General features: G+C 41.0%; 2 protein-coding genes across 2 annotated transcripts in view; both read right to left on the bottom strand.

Annotated features, from left to right (window-relative positions):
- The window catches only part of LOC140949852 (uncharacterized), a 218276-nt gene that overhangs the window by 80015 nt on the left and 121658 nt on the right, over positions 1-16603 (bottom strand). The gene's annotated exons all lie outside the window — the stretch shown is intronic.
- On the bottom strand, positions 8960-10267 carry LOC140949427 (uncharacterized). The gene has a single exon (XM_073398587.1). It carries the CDS (start codon positions 10265-10267, stop codon positions 8960-8962), a length of 1308 nt encoding a protein of 435 aa, XP_073254688.1.

Raw genomic sequence — 16603 nt, 5'->3', positions numbered from 1 at the left:
ATACCCTGGCTTCCCCATTAAGCTTTTATAAGGAAGTAACTCCCCGGGGGTCTTACGTCTTCGTTTTAGAAACACCCCAAACGGCCCACTGTTCGTGACGAAAACGAGCTTCGTGATGATCCAGCCGCACCTGATTCGTTTTCACTTCTTCCCTGATCATCTTGATTAGTAGAAGACGCAGTTTCTGGACGACTAGAATTTGAACGTTTCAGTTCCTCTCGAACAACCTGCCTGATGACTGAATCCATCGTCGCCAGGAAATACAAAATGGCTGCCGTGAGATAACACGTGTTACAGTAGAGCGAGAGAGGTCTGTTAACTACACAGAAAATAAAACTGGACTGTGTATTGACCGTGTAAAAATAAAACTGGACAGTGTAAAAAAAAATAAAACTGGACTGTGTAAAAAAAATAAAACTGGACTGTGTAAAAATAAAACTGGACTGTGTAAAAATAAAACTGGACTGTGTAAAAAAATAAAACTGGACTGTGTAAAAAAAAAAAACTGGACTGTGCAAAAATTAAAACTGGACTGTGTAAAAAATTAAAACTGGACTGTGCAAAAATTAAAACTGGACTGTGTAAAAATTAAAACTGGACTGTGTAAAATTTAAAACTGGACTGTGTAAAAAAAACAAAACTGGACTGTGTAAAAAAATAAAACTGGACTGTGCAAAAATTAAAACTGGACTGTGTAAAAATTAAAACTGGACTGTATAAAAAATTAAAACTGGACTGTGTGAAAAAAATAAAACTGGACTGTGTAAAAATTAAAACTGGACTGTGTAAAATTTAAAACTGGACTGTGTAAAAAAAACAAAACTGGACTGTGTAAAAATTAACACTGGACTGTGTAAAAATTAAAACTAGACTGTGTAAAACCATAACTGGACTGTGTAAACCCATAACTGGACTGTCAAAAACCAATACTGGACTGTGACCCTCCTGGGCCATCGTAGTACGTTGGTAGTTGTAGATTTCAGATTCATCTCTGCATTCTTGCATGCGAAATGAGCTGTGAATTCACACGTGAGGCAGTTGCGAAATTTCTACCAGCTCAGTTTCCCAGAATTTGATGTAAATATCTTCTAACAAATATAATCTATTCAAAGATTTTCAATCTGACCTAATACAGAGAAGTGCTCGTTAGATATTCACTGCTCATTACGCATGCAGAAATGCCGATTTGAATTTGACAAAAGATACGGGAACCACTAACGGATTTATTTTTCAAATAATCAATTCATTAACAGAATCTTGGGGGGTACGCTTGACCTGCTTGACTGTAAAATTCACTAACAATATGTGCAGCGGACTGCTCTTACATTAGTTTAATACATGTTATATTTCTCTTTGCAAATAGTGGTAGGACTGCCTTATAGTAAGTTTCTAGATTTTACCGCACGATCGCAAATTTACAGTTCACCTGTCATGTCTCCAGTGGTGTGATTAAAAGAAGGTCCTGTACCAGAAGAAGGTGTATTTCCTTTGCGTCGAGTCCAGTCAAACTTGTCATCTGTGCCTTGCTCGAAACCGCACAAAGATACATCGAAGTTGCATGTCGCTTCTAGGACAAGACAGTCAGGGGCGTAGCTACCTGTACACACGGTACGCACGTGCATATCTGAAAATGTCGTGCACAAAAAAATATATAATGAATAAATAATAAAAAATAAAAAGGTAATTCTAAAAAGAAAGCAAAATATCTAAAATAATTATTTTAAGAGCACAGTTTGCCTTAATTCATTCAACTCTGGTTGTTTCTTTGAAATACATATTTTTTTCTACAACAACGAATTTTTTCCCTCTCCACCCAAATGTCGGTTTCCCGAGAAACGAAGTAAATCAATCAGTAATGGACCGAGTCTTGGATAACATACATGACTGTATATATCTTGTGAACAGATGGCAGGCGTTTTTACTAAAACCGTGTTCGAATTCCTAACGGTTTACACAAGTCGATAAATCCTGGGAGCAACAACGAAGGCCATGGTGACGGCGACGGCAATAAGCCCAATAAGTTAAAGAAAAAAACAACAAATTTTGCACGTCCAGCGCGCTTTATTTTACAACTTGTACGAACGCCACCGTAAAAAAATTCGTTTCGCGACGTTGTTTGGAGGACGTAAACACAGGGACAAATTCAATTTCTTCGCTAATCCGAACTTGGGTGCAGTTCCCAAGGGAAGTTCACCTATATTTGCCATTTTAAGAGAGTTGACGGAAATAAACTCGAAAAAGTAAAAAAAAAAACAACAAAAAAAAAAAAAAACGAAAAAAAACAACAACGCATTTCGTTCCCGGCCCTCGCTGTCGTCGTTGCTAAGGCATCCTATATGAAAGTGACGGTTCCATTTTGGTTTTACTGCAAACTCATATGATCAAATGCGGAAAAGTATCCGGATAAGCTGGACAAATTGTTTACATTACAAAATAACTGCGAATTTACAAGGCATCGGATTCACTTTAGATTTCCAGCCTGGATTTCGGATTCAAAATCTATAGAGACTTGACCAAAATGGCACCTTTTTAATTAGGATTCACGCGCTGCATAAGCCTGTACACAGACAATGTTTTATTTTTCTTTTCGATCTTTTCGAAAAATCTTCTTCCCCCACCCCTACCCCCTTGCATTGGCGGTCAATAAATCTCCCGCGGTTTTTATTGTTTTATCACGCGCGCTCGACAAACTTCGAAAAGAAAATAGAGGGTCTGTCGACAGGCTCGCGCTGCATCTGCTTAAAAACGACGAAATGGACACAGTATCAAAAAATAAAGTAACGAATCCGGAAAAGTATGTATATATAGCCTTATTACATGATAGTAGCCTGTGTACACGCAGGATATATAAATGATAGATGATTGACATGCATCAGTCAATGGACCCAAACACCCGACAAAGTATTTCATAAGCTGCTAATGTCATTTCATATGCAGAAAAAAACTCTTAGGCTTACAACGTAACCAAATCTTTAATCAAGGAAGTTTTTTTGTAGGGGATCTGCTTAATCTGCATCTGCTTAAAAACGACGAAATGGACACAGTATCAAAAAATAAAGTAACGAATCCGGAAAAGTATGTATATATAGCCTTATTACATGATAGTAGCCTGTGTACACGCAGGATATATAAATGATAGATGATTGACATGCATCAGTCAATGGACCCAAACACCCGACAAAGTATTTCATAAGCTGCTAATGTCATTTCATATGCAGAAAAAAACTCTTAGGCTTACAACGTAACCAAATCTTTAATCAAGGAAGTGTTTTTGTAGGAGAGGGGTGGGGGTGCAAAGTGATTTGGAGAATTGGGTGTACTTCTGAAAAAATCCCGGCTACGCCCCTGACAGTAAAGAGAAACAAATGATGCTCACGTTGTCAATTGTGCCTGTTTATGCTTATATGATCGATTCGGCGTACAAATCATAGGCGTTTTATGGTCCTAGTAAGTGCGATTAACAAAGACACTTCGGAGCAGGTTTAAGAGCGGGAAGGCTGATAACTAAACACCATAAGGCCTATTATCATGCAAGATGTGTCTGAGAACAAACTCCATCGGGAAAAATTGGCATTCAAGTCTTTAGACTGCAAAACAGTCGGTTTTTTTTCTTAAAATAGGCCCTTTGCAGCTAGCCATTCACGTGGTACAAAACCGCCGTGTTGGAGAGCAAAAGTCGCACTGGGACAAGACAAACGAGCTGCTTAAGTCAATGGGCCTTCAAAGGACACACCCTGGATTTGATCATTACTCGACAGTGCGATTCCTTATTGGCTAACAACCCTGTGACTGACTGTTTTCTAATCTCTATACTTTGATCTGTGATCTAACCCTGGACAAGCCACCGTTCCAGAAGAAAAAAAATCTCTTTCAGGAAGACTAAGGTGGTTGACATTAACCAGAATCGGCTCCTGCGTTAACCTGTTATGAGATGAACTCTCTACAACTTCGCTTTGTACAGACAGCCCTGATGCTCTGAATGATCTTGTTAAATGTTATAATTCTACATTGTCTGCGGCTCTTGATAGTCATGCTCCGCTTGTCACTAAGTTTATTACAGTGAGGCCTTTGGTACCTTGGTTTAGTGAAGATATTAGGGAGTCAAGGAGGGAAAGACGGAGAGCTGGAAGAAAATGGCGTCGACCTCGAAGTGTCCGTGATTTGCTTGAACTTAAAATGAAGAGGAACTTTACAACCTACCTGATGAATGAAGCCCGTCGTAAGTTTTACTCAGACTTTATTATTGAAAATAACTCCAATCCAAGGAACCTATTCTCGGCAACAAAGAGGTTGCTAAATCAAGGTCATGAAGTACCTTTCCACCAACTAATGACAAGCTGGTTTTAGCCAATGAAATGGGTAGCTTCTTTGTTGAAAAGATTGACGTCATCCATGTCAAATTGGACAGACTAGCTGATTACTATGTGAAAACGATACCAACTAGAACACTGGACAGCTTTATCCCTTTAACTGAAAGTGCAGTTAATAAGTTAATTGGCTGCTCTCCGAAGAAGAGCTGTATGTTTGATCCGATGTCAACACCTTTGGTAATCAGTTGCTGTGCTGATGTGCTATTACCAGTCATTACTAAAATGATCAACCTGTCTCTTAATTTGGAGAATTTGCGGATGATTGGAAATGTGGGCTTATTAATCCTATCTTGAAGAAACCTGGATTGGATTTGCTGTACAAAAATTAAAGACCAGTTAGTAACTTACAATACGTACCCAAGTTGACTGAAAAAGTCGTTTTTAACCAAGTTTACGATCACATGGTTTCAAATGCTATCTCTCCTGCTCTTCAATCTTCTTACAGGCAATTCCATAGCCCTGAAACTGCACTTATCAAGGTGATGAACGATATTTTGTTAAAGATAAACTCTCGACATGTATGTTAAATTTATTGGATCTGAGTGCTGCCTTTGACACTATTGATCATCAGATACTTTTAGAGAGGCTATATGACGAGGTAGGCATACGTTGGACTGCTCTGAATTGGTTTAGATCTTACTTGTCTGATAGAAGTCAGCACGTTTCTGTACATGGAGTTCTTTCTCGTCCTTTTGACTTGAACTGCGGGGTACCCCAAGGCTCTTGTTTAGGGCCTTTGCTATTCATAATAAATGCGTCCAAGCTGTTTAAGATCGTGGAACATTATCTTCCCAATGCTCATTGTTTCGCAGATGATACGCAGCTGTATCTGAGTTTTAAACCGCTCGGCAACACTGCTCAAGCTGATGCTATACAAGCTATGGAAAAGTGCATTTACGCGGTGAGGAAATGGATGATTGATGATCAACGATGATAAAACCGAGTTTTTGCTGGTCGGTACACGACAAAAACTTGATAAACTAGATTCGAGTTCCATTACTGTGGGCAATAATCGTATCCTCACAAGCCCATGTGTTAGAAACCTTGGATCATGGTTTGACAGCAACTTAAGCATGACTGATCATATAAACAAGGCTTGTAATGCGGCAGTTTATAATATAATTTACATAACTTTAGACGTATTAAGAAATACCTGTCGAGAGATTCTTTAATTACTTTGGTTCATGCTTTTATAACCAGCCGTGTTGACTCTTGTAATGGTTTATTGTTTGGCTTATCAAAGGCGCAGATCGCTAAATTACAGCGTGTACAAAATGCAGCAGCAAGATTTATTCTTGGCACCGGAAAATTTTCTCACATTACACCGGCGCTTCATTAGCTGCACTGGCTGCCGGTTTCCTTGCGTATTGGCTATAAGATTTTACTTTTGACTTTTAAATGTATTTATGGCTTAGCGCCAACTTATCTTAGCGATCTTATTAGTATAAAATCGAATTCATTACATAATCTTAGGTCTACTGGTAAGCTCTTATTGGACCATCCCAAGGGAAAAATGCTTACAACATTGGGAGCAAGGTCATTTTCAGCAGCAGCTCCGAAACTCTGGAATGGCCTGCCAGTGGAGCTTCGTGAAGCAACATCACTTAACAGTTTTAAATCTCGACTTAAAACCTATCTTTTTAAGAAATATTTTTTATAGTTTGTAACTTAGTTTATTTTATTCTCATGGTAATGCATTTTTGTTTTCTCTTAAATATATGATTGTGAAGCGCTATTGATCAGAATACAGTGAAACCTGTATTAAGCGGACACCCTCGGGGAATGCTGTAGTGTCCGCTTAATACAGGGTGTCCGCGGATTTTTAATCATCAAATGGTTCACGAAGGGTGAAATATTTACACCCTGTTTCAATTTTGATCGAAATCGGAGTGCTAGTAAGAAAAAATGAGTTCAAAAATGTCTATTTTTTAGCCTTGTAAAAATACGTTTACCCCCTTGTAAATGACAATGGACGGGGGCCGTCAAGGAAGCCCTCGAGAAAAACTGATAAATTCTTTATTGAGAGGAAGGATGATATTTTGCCATCGTGTGAACAAATTTTTGACTGTTTTACTGCTTTCTGAAATATTTATCTAACAAAACTCCAATTTTCAAGGAGAAAATTGTCCCCAAAAATGTAATTTTTGGCCCAAATTTCCTCCCCTGATGCCCAATGCAGGTTTTTGTTAGAAGTCAAACAAACGTCACGGTGAGTAGTTTTATCTGAAGTACTAACTAAACACAAAGTATTACGGCGATAGGCTGATAACTGAGTTAGATCAACGACGGATGAACACAGCAAAGGGTTTATGGATGATCCAACACGTAACAAACTGCAATAAAGATACGTAATGGTCGATTATGCTAAATAACGCCCGAAAAGGTAAAGAAAGGAAAGCACTCCGATACTAAATATTACATAACAAGGGAACTGATCAACCATGTAAATGAAGAAACAAATTAGGCTCAAAACATAAACGATAGCGATAAAAATCACAACGTTACCACTATCCCGTATACGGAGCGAACAACGTAAAACAGCAAACAAAGAATAGTTTAGTGTCGAGCATAAAAAAAAAAATTATCAATCAACAAAAACGAATCACGAGACTAAAAGGAAGAAATGGGAAACGAAAATATTCAGTAGGACAATGTTCCTTTGAGGGTAACTAGCAATAGCAGGCTCCTCGGTGGGGACCCCCGGTCTTCAACATGGCTAATCTTCAAAGGAAGGGACTAAAAGGACCAGCTTCTGAATGGGCCTCTCCAGCATCACAGGATCACAGATTTGGACCTCCGGCCAGAATCGTCAATCGAAGAATTTGCAAGAAGAATCTTAACTTTCCTAACAGGGCCATCATCACTTGGATATGTCCGCACTACACAAGCAAGCTGCCACTGGTTTCTTGGAAGATGTTCGTCCTTCACCAAGACTACATCGTCGCGTATCTTTCGGCTCGGGCTGACCCACTTTTGTCTTGCTTGTAGAGTGTGTAGGTACCCTATCTTCCATTTAACCCAAAATTCATTTGCCAGGTATTGCACACGGCGCCATCTCCTGTTAGAATATAGATCCGCCCGCTGAAAGGATCCAGGAGGGGGCAGTACAACGCTGGATTTTAGGGTCAGCAATTGACTTGGGGAAAGTGGCTGAAGACATTCTGGCGAGGTAAGGTCATCAACTGTCAGTGGGCGTTAATTTACAATCGCTTCGGCTTCGGTCATGAAGGTGGCAAGGGATTCATCAGCTAACTGTGAACCATGGTTGCTCAAAAGGGCTGGTCCCCACGCTCCTCCCATATGATTTGAGTGGGGAAAATTCATCTTGTACTCCACCCAATAGCAATTTCGTTTTAGCAGCTGTGTCCTCAGTTTCTCGTGATCCATCTCGAAGAGGGCCTGCTGAAGTTCGTTTCGTGCACCAACAAAATTGGTTCCCTGGTCTGAACGAATTTGACGGACTGGACCACGACGACCGACAAAGCGACGGTAGGCATTCATGAAGGAATCTGTTGTGAGCGAGTGTGAGCGAGTTTGCCACTTCTAGATGGACTGCTCTAGATGCAAGGCACGTAAAGAAGACGCCATATCTCTTGAGCAGACGCCGTCCCTCCTTTATATACCAATGGCCAAAGTAATCGACTGCGCAATACGAGAAGGGTGGAGCAGACTAAACTCGATCTTCGGGAAGATCTGCCATTTTTTGCTCTTGCAGGACTACCCTCAATTTTCGACAATGGACGCACTTGGCGATGAAATCAGCTACAGCTGAACTTCCTCCAACGATCCAGAAACCAGAGGATCTAATTTGATTGTGCTTCATCCCGCGTCCTTGGTGATATATGGAGTCATGGTAATGTGAAATGATGAGTCTTGTTACGTGTCCTTTCTTCGGGAGGACAACGGGGTACTTGGCTGCTGCCGGATTTTCAGCATTTCTTAGGCGACCACCAACTCGTAGCACACCGTCATTATCAAGGAAGGGATCCATCTTATAAAGTGTCCTGGCTTTCTTCACGATCTTCCGTGAGGTGCGATCCTGGGAAGTCCCTTCAACGGGGGGGGGGGCGAAGCAAGTTTATTTCTCTTTGAAAGGCCTCTCTTTGAACACTCTTCACAATTTTCCGTTCTGCATTTTGGAGCTCTTGAGTGTTAACGGGGATGTATTCATTTGTTCTTGATTGCTTGTGCTTCGTTGTCTCCACCTCAGGTTTCTTCTGCGGAGCGTTAGTGCGTACGTCTTCATGTTTGGCTGTATTCTGATTCTTCATTCTTGTTCGAATTTTCTTCTGTAATCGCAAACAAACAGCAACGGCTCTTTTACCTCTGTGCCAGCAGGAGAAGTACTCTATACGTTTGGGAAGGGAGAAGGGCTCTAACGTTTGAGTTGTCATTGCGGTAATCCTTTTTACTTCAGGATCTCCTGGAGGAAAGTAAATGGCGTCAGAACTATCAGGGCAAGGGCGATCTTCAAGTGGTTTCCAAAGCAAATCTGGGCCGTTCCACCAACGAGAACTATCCACTAGGTTCTGTGCGGTTAGACCACGGGAAGCGTCGTCTGCTGGGTTCAATTACGTTTCCACGTACTTTCACTGGTCGGGTGACGTACGTTCTCTAATCTGTTGGACTCGATTGGCAACGAAGGTGTGGAAGCGCCGTGCATCATTGGAAATGTAACCGATTACAACTTTGCTATTTGTCCAAAAGACCTCGGTAATTTGCTCGTATTCAAGTTCCTTTCGGAGTATAGCACCAATCCTTACTGACACCAATGCAGCTGTTAGCTCGAGTCTCGGAATTGTTACAGGTTTCAGGTGGGCCACACGTGACTTAGCCATCGCAAGAGAACAGTGAATCTGATCATAGTGGTTTGTCAGCCTAAGATAGGAGCACTGTCCATAGGCGTCCTTGCTGGCATTGGAGAAATGGTGCAGTTCTACGGACCTGAGTTCTCCCAACCCTTCTGGTTTTAAACATCTGGAAACCTTGAGCTTTGAAAGCAGGTGAAGGTCACTTCTCCATCGTTCCCATTTCGTTCTTAATGGTTCTGGAACCTTGTCATCCCAGTCTGCTCCGTCGCGACATAACCCTTGCAAATTGATTTTCCCTGTCAGGATCAGAGGGGCAAGCAGACCAAGAGGATCGAACACAGAACTGACAGTTGACAGGATTCTTCTTCTCGTAAACGGTTGATCCTTTAGTACGACTCTGAACTGGAGGGCGTCTGACTCCACGCACCACTGTACGCCAAGAGCGCGCTCAACTGGAAGGCTGTCTTTGGTGAAGTCTAGATTCTGAATATCCTTCGACTGATCTTGAAGAGGGATGGCGTCTATTACCGCTTTGTGATTGGAAACAAACTTGTGGAGGTTAAAGCCGCTCCTTTCACACAGCAACTTTGTGTTCTTGACTAAGGCTATAGCTGCTTCAGGTGTTGAAACGGATTTCAAGCCGTCGGCCACATAGAAATCGTTCTTTAGGAAGTTAGCTGCTTCTTCTCCACATAGATGTCCGAAGTCACTCGCGACCTTCTTTAAGGCGAAGTTGGGGCAGTCTGGTGAGGAGGTCACACCGAAAAGATGGACGGTCATTCTGCACTCCTCCGGGTCGCTGTCGATACTGCCACTATCCCACCAGAAGAAGCGGAGAAAGTTTCGGTGCTCTGGGTTGACGTGCAGCTGGTGACACATGCCTACGATATCGCACATGACAGCTACTGGCTCTTGACGAAATCTGCACACCACGCCGATCAAGGTGTTTGTTAGGTCCGGGAGGAGGAGGTGTCTTCTGAGGGATTCGCCTGCAAATTCCACACTACAGTCGAAAACAACCCTTATCTTGCCTGGCTCTTTTGGGTGATACACCCCATGGTGCGGAATGTACCACACTTGCCCCATTCTTCGTTTAAACTTCTTCAACTGGAACTTTCTCGGCGTGACCACGGCTAATGATGTCGCTCATAAAGGCCAGGTAATCTGCCTTATATTTGCTTTCAGACTTGAGCCTTCCTTTTAGTTTATTGAGACGTTTCAGGGCGACTTCCTTTTTGTTAGGCAACATAATCGATTCTTGCTTGAACGGTAGTGGCATCTCATAATGACCATCGCATCTTCTATGAATTCCTTCATTAACTTTTGATAAGAACCTTCTGTCTTCTTAAGAGAGAGAACGCTCCTCCTCCTTCGTCTCTGTGAAATCCAACTCAAACATTCGGTTTATTTGAACTGGGGTCAGAATCTCTTTAGTGTGCGTCTTAAGGGCGAAATAACACATTTTTTTCTGGTTCCAACTTGACCTCGCATGTAACGATGCGGTGAACATCCACCCTTGCCTCGCAATTGCATCTGCCGGGCTCTACCATCCCGATGATCCCCCAGCCGAGTGTAGTGCGTTGGGCGAAGGGATCGTCGTCGTTCCCTGGGATGACTTCTCTTGGTTTAATGGCGCGAGCACAATTAATGCCAAGTAAACTGACATGAAGATCTTCCTTGTAGGGCATGAGCTGATCTGCGATTCTCTTCAGGTGTGTCCACTTCGGAGCCGTTTCGGGTGTTGGGATACTAGGGATGATATCTCTGGTAGAAGTTCGAGGAAATGGGATCTCTGTTTGTTCCCTCACACCACGAACCACAAGATCGTTAATCCTTCGAGTAGTAATGGTTTCTTCAGCCAAGAATGCGGACAGCTTAAGCTGAGTTTCTTGTCCACTTACACCGTGCCTCTCAATTGTGGCTTGTTTAACAAAGCACGCATCAGTCTGATCATCTAACAGAGCGTAAACCATGATCTTTGTGTTCGGGTCGTCCTCATGGTGCAGCCATACTGGTACTATTAGAGAGTGTAATGTGGGTTTGGTGTGGCTTTTCCTACCAGGTACCTCGATGCAAAGAGAAGTCGAGTTCCTGAAATTTGCTTCACTTTTTTTTCCTGATCTGCAGGCTTCTTTTCCTTATCCCGTTGAGCAGCTGCATCGTCGTGTAGTAAGGTGGGATGTCGGCGGTTACAAATGTTGCCAATCTTCCTTCCTCTGCATTCTTTAGAGAAAGGGCCTCATTTGAGGCATCCCCAGCAAAGTGCAATGGCTAGAGCAAACTTTCTTCTTTCGGAAAGGGGCATTTTTGGAAACTTAACGCAAAGATCTAGTTCGTGATTCTCCTTACAAAACGGACAGATGACGCGTTACGTGTTGCTTGAGCTAGTTTTCTCAACAGCATTGTCCTTTTCCTCCGACGAGCCGGTTGCCAGGGTTCTAGCATCAAAGTTTCCTTTCTCACGTGGATTAAAATTTGTTCCTCTAGGGTTACTCTTGTTAGTTTCACCTGCCTTTAACGCTTGTAAGGAAGTTGCGGGGTTGAAAGATATTCTTGCTTTTCTTTTAACGAATTTGCAGAATTCTGCGAAGGGGGGATAACCAGTCTTCATCACTCCTTCCTTCGATAGTGGAACTTCGTCATCTTCTAATTCATCTGCGGTTACCCATTCGTCGACAATCCTACTCCATCTTGTCACCAAACAGCTTGGCAGTTTTCTGATCGTTTTTTGGTTTTCTTCTGGATCGTTGAGGATATTAAGATACTCGACAGTGTTCATTGCTGTGAGACAATGCTGAAGGAAGTCTGAGAATTTCCTTAAACAATGACCATCGTTTGGTAGGACCTTGGGCCAGTTATTGATTCTTTTTCGGTACGCATCTTCTACAATAAAGGTGTTGTTTTTAATGATATGGTAGGATATTTCTCGCTTTCTTCTAGGCGTCGGCGCTGTTTAGGGAAAGAACACCACTTATAGCTTCTTTGGATTCTCCCGACGTATATTTCCCCAGATAATATAGTAGCTCAGATGGATCTTTAGTCTTCCTTTCGATGAAGGTTTGAGACGATTTTTTCCACGTAGGGTAATCTAGAGGGTCTCCGGAAAACACCTCCGGTTCTGGGCGAGGAAGAGAGTCGCGATCTTTTCTCTGGGCCAGCAAGTCTGCGAGTCTTCGCATCAAATCTTCTCCTGACATACTGACAGCGGCGGAGATTTCAGGGTGCTGACAGTCCAGTGTTTCGTCAGGACAAGGTTTCCTTGAGGTTTTTCCCCTCAGGAAAATCGGAGAAGGGGCCCCTTCTCCTATTTTACCTGAGAGGAGGGGGGTCTATGCACAGACTACCTAAATGTTAATGCAGCAGGAGTTATTTCTAATGAGCATTTCAATTTTAATGTTATTCGTATTTGCATAGTTTTAGCTAATAACTAAAAAAATGATGTTTTTATCATGTTGATTGTTTCTAATGGGGGAAAGTTTACAGCAAGTAAAAATCCCGTCGTCCCGACTAGTTGTCCCGTTACTTGGAGGATATCCTTCTCCCTACCTTGGCAATTGGCTCCAGTGTTTTCAGCAAATTCATTGATTAATTCCCTGGCCCTTTCCTGCTTCTTATTTATCTCGTTCTTTTTTTCGTTTATATAGTTGGAGTAATCTGCAAAAATGTAGTAATAAAAAAGAATAGGAATTTGTACTCTCTCCAGTTTAATGAAAATGTTAAAATTAGACTGCAAATGTCCTTAAAACAACAACGAAGACAATCTAAAACAAAATCCTTGATTTCTACCAAAAAAACCCTGTAAAACGGGCTTATTTCAACTCAACAACGTAACAACAATGCGTCCGTTTGCGCGTAGCTTAAGAACTACAACGTTGTTGACCAACAACTCCCAACATTGTTGGATGTCATGTTGCGTCCGTTTGCACAACCTGTTCCATGTTGTTGCGCAAAGTTTGAAACAAGCCAAACTTTTAGCGACTTGGAAACGGAGTTGTTGGCTAACAATGCTGCGTCCGTTTGCACGGGGCTTAACAGTTCATTTTAGGAAATAAGAATTGCAAGTTATTCAAAAGGAAAAAATGACACACTAGATCACTTATACCAGCGTTGAGCACCTTCCCTATTTATTAGTTTATTTTATGTATCGAAATATATGAAATGACTCATATTTTTCATATAATTCCATTCATGTCATTTCTACCATCGGGTATATTACGAACTTACAATGCCCTGCTCTCCAGACGGTTATGCCCGAGTTAGCCTAAATTTTTCCAGGTTCTTTTTCAACCGCTCAGGTTGTTTATTCAACTGTGAGGATCATTTCCACTTTTATAGTCTTTTTTAACGGCAATAAAGAAAAATCTTATCTAAGGCTTTCGCTGAAATCGTTTCAGTGATTATTTTCAACCTTCATTTTCAAGAAAAACATGGAAAACATCCCCGTTTTTTTTGCACCACGATTTAAGGAGCTTTTACAGTCAGGGGAGGGGGGGAGCTTTCAGGGGCACCAAAGTACACTTTTCTCTTAGAGAATAACTTCAAACACGTAATAAAGCAATATAGGCGGCTTCATCAATATCAGAGTGCTTACAACTATTATTTGAAATTGCTTGCTTATTTTACAGTTATGCTAGTCATTACCTTGAAGGTTTAAAGCCTGCTGTTCTTTTATCAGCGTTTGGAACACGATAAAGAGAACAGTGATCATTGTTCTCATGACATCCATCTTGACATCTCTAAAAAACGACAGTGCACACGGTTTGTTCTCAAATGCTTCTCTTTGACAAAAAGATTTCAAAAATATGTTAGACCATGTATATAACTAGTAAGAAATACGTGTCTCGCACACCCTCGTGAAACTCGACAGCCGGACGTAACCCGCTTTTCGACTTGTTGAAGGCCTGTTCCCTACAGGCAGCTTCTAAGGGGACTCGATATAAGGCTGCAGTGGAAATTTTCTTTTACACAGCCCGACCTTCAAACATGGCTTTATTCTTTGATTTCTGTTAATTACATGCGTAAATCGTCGAACTACTGATTTCAGTACGAACTACATTGTATGAAAGGGCCTCCTGTTTCCAGAGGCTGCGAAATCATCTAACAAGCATCAGTTTCCTTTCTTAGAAAATGTCACCTTCAAGGTACGCTTGACTTGGAGGGTATGACCGACCAAGCAGTTGAATGAATCCCGGATTATTGATATACTCCTGTTCTGTTGCGCAGTTTCCGAGTCATATGTTTGAATAGTTACTGTTGTTCACGTGAAATAAAACTTGGAGACAATACCCTGAATAATGAGAGACTTTCCCATTAGTTAACAGAAAATTGCCGACAAAAAATAGCGAATTGTAGCCCTCATTTGACGGCCTTACAAGATATTAATAATCTTGATGCATAATAATCAATTCTTTTTTTTCTAGCAATCGGCTAAATCTTTTTCCATGATCTTTCACGTACATTTTTAAAAAGATCGAAACTACTATGAGGCTATGAAACTACTATTTTTAACCATATATAAAACTTCATCCCAAAATATCTCGATAACACTCTTAAAGATTCCGCTTAAACTTCACTAACGTCGGGACGGCTATTGGAGGAAAAAGGCGAGATAGGCTTTCTCAAGTTATCAAGAAATCTGTGTCTTTTTGTCTCCGTTTCTCCATCTTTCTTCTTTGTAAAAAGCTCCTGCTAAACTTTTTTCGTGGCCTTCACTTGCTTAATCCGAAATAATGTCACAAACATTTTTAAAACCGTGTGCCATATCGAACAAAACAAAGAAAACAAGTTTCCCCTAACGTCATCCAGTGTATCTGTACTCTGATAGATCATGGGCAACGACCAATCAATAATATAGTATTGAACTGGATTCTTTGTGTTAATTATACAATGTGGTGAATACTTGTTTTACACAATGACCTGATCAGGAAAGAAAAAGGACCGGTACTCATACCTCCCTCGTACCGCTTGACTTTCTAATGACTTTTCGAGGATTTGTGCTAGTTTAGGCATTATTTAAGTTCCAAACGCTACTTTTCGTCTCTGCTTCTTCTTTTTTTCTTTATCTCACAGTTTCTTCGAAACGTTTTTAAACGTCTTCTTTTGCTCCAAGTAGAATAATGGCGTGAACATTTTGCAAAACAGCGAGTCTGTTGTAGCGATGACACACGATGGCAACTATTGTGAAGTTTTCTTGCAGTTTAGGCATTCTCAATTTTCTGCAATGTTATTGATTAATAAACTATCTATCTGCGTTTCGATACTAGGCTGAAGCCACATGCAAAGTAATGAGTTGCATCTTGTGGCAAAGGTGTTGTGAATTCCTCCTGAGGAGGTTCCAAATACCGGGAAACTTGTTTTACTTTTGTCTTTCGGCCTTTTTAAGGGGAAGGTTTCCACCCTCCAATGTTCCAATATGAACTTGATGCTTTACAATCCTGAAAATTGTGCTTCGGGTTTTTGCTTTCTTTAGGTTTAGTGCATGGACGATAAAAAGAACACTTCCTTTAACACTCTCAAGACGTTGCTTTAGAGAAGGTTAAAGAATTCTTCCGCTACATTATGTTTTCGAAGGCCGCTCTACATCTCAGGTGTCTGGTTTCTGCGTCCCATTTTTACAACGATGGCGTCTTGTAGGCTTTTTTCTCCTCTTAAAACTTTTTAACTTCTTTGGTCTGTATACCTTCCGTGTCTTTAGTTATTCATTCTCTTAATTCATCCGCGACTTCTCTAGATGTGCACCTAAAGTGATCACCAAAATGACTTCCTTGTTGGTCCAGGTTGCTTATTTTTATAGTTTTATTGAATTCTTCAAATCAGCAACATATAAGTCAAATCGATGTAAGATGTTTCACTCTAAAATTACTTAGCTTTTCCCTCAAAGGCCACATGAATGTGCCCTTAAGTTTACTAATTTGTGGATTACAAGTTTAATGGGAGCTTTGCTTTTTAGCCCTGGCTAAATGTGTATGTTAGAATTTGAATAACACAACTTCTGTAAGTTTGCTGAAAAACTCCGAATATTTTAGAAGAAAGGAACGATTGTTGGTCTTTCTTGAGCTTTAGAAATTTCTAGGCAATATCTGCTCCTTCCAGCAGTTATTGCAGCGAAAAAAAGTCGTCGGGTGCGACTGTTCAATTACAATTGCACACATATATAAAGAAAATAATTTTACATAGGTCCTACACATGCAAGCACATATCTACAGCCGCATCAAACAACGAACGGCACACATTAATTTGGGTCTAATTTGCGATTTAAAAGCATAAAGCATACAGCAAGTATATATACCGCCTAGCTAACGCTGTTTTGTTCAGCCATGTTTATGATTACAAATATCCATTCTGGCTTTCTCTGGCTTTTATTCGATTTCCGTCAAATATATATTTTTTAAAAAAATAAAACATTTTGCTCGACAGAACTCG

Source organism: Porites lutea, chromosome 10 (assembly GCF_958299795.1).
Source record: "Porites lutea chromosome 10, jaPorLute2.1, whole genome shotgun sequence".
Taxonomy (NCBI): Eukaryota; Metazoa; Cnidaria; class Anthozoa; order Scleractinia; family Poritidae; genus Porites; species Porites lutea.
The sequence above is the reverse complement of the archived record's forward strand: the minus strand, read 5'-3'. Positions and strand labels throughout refer to the sequence as shown.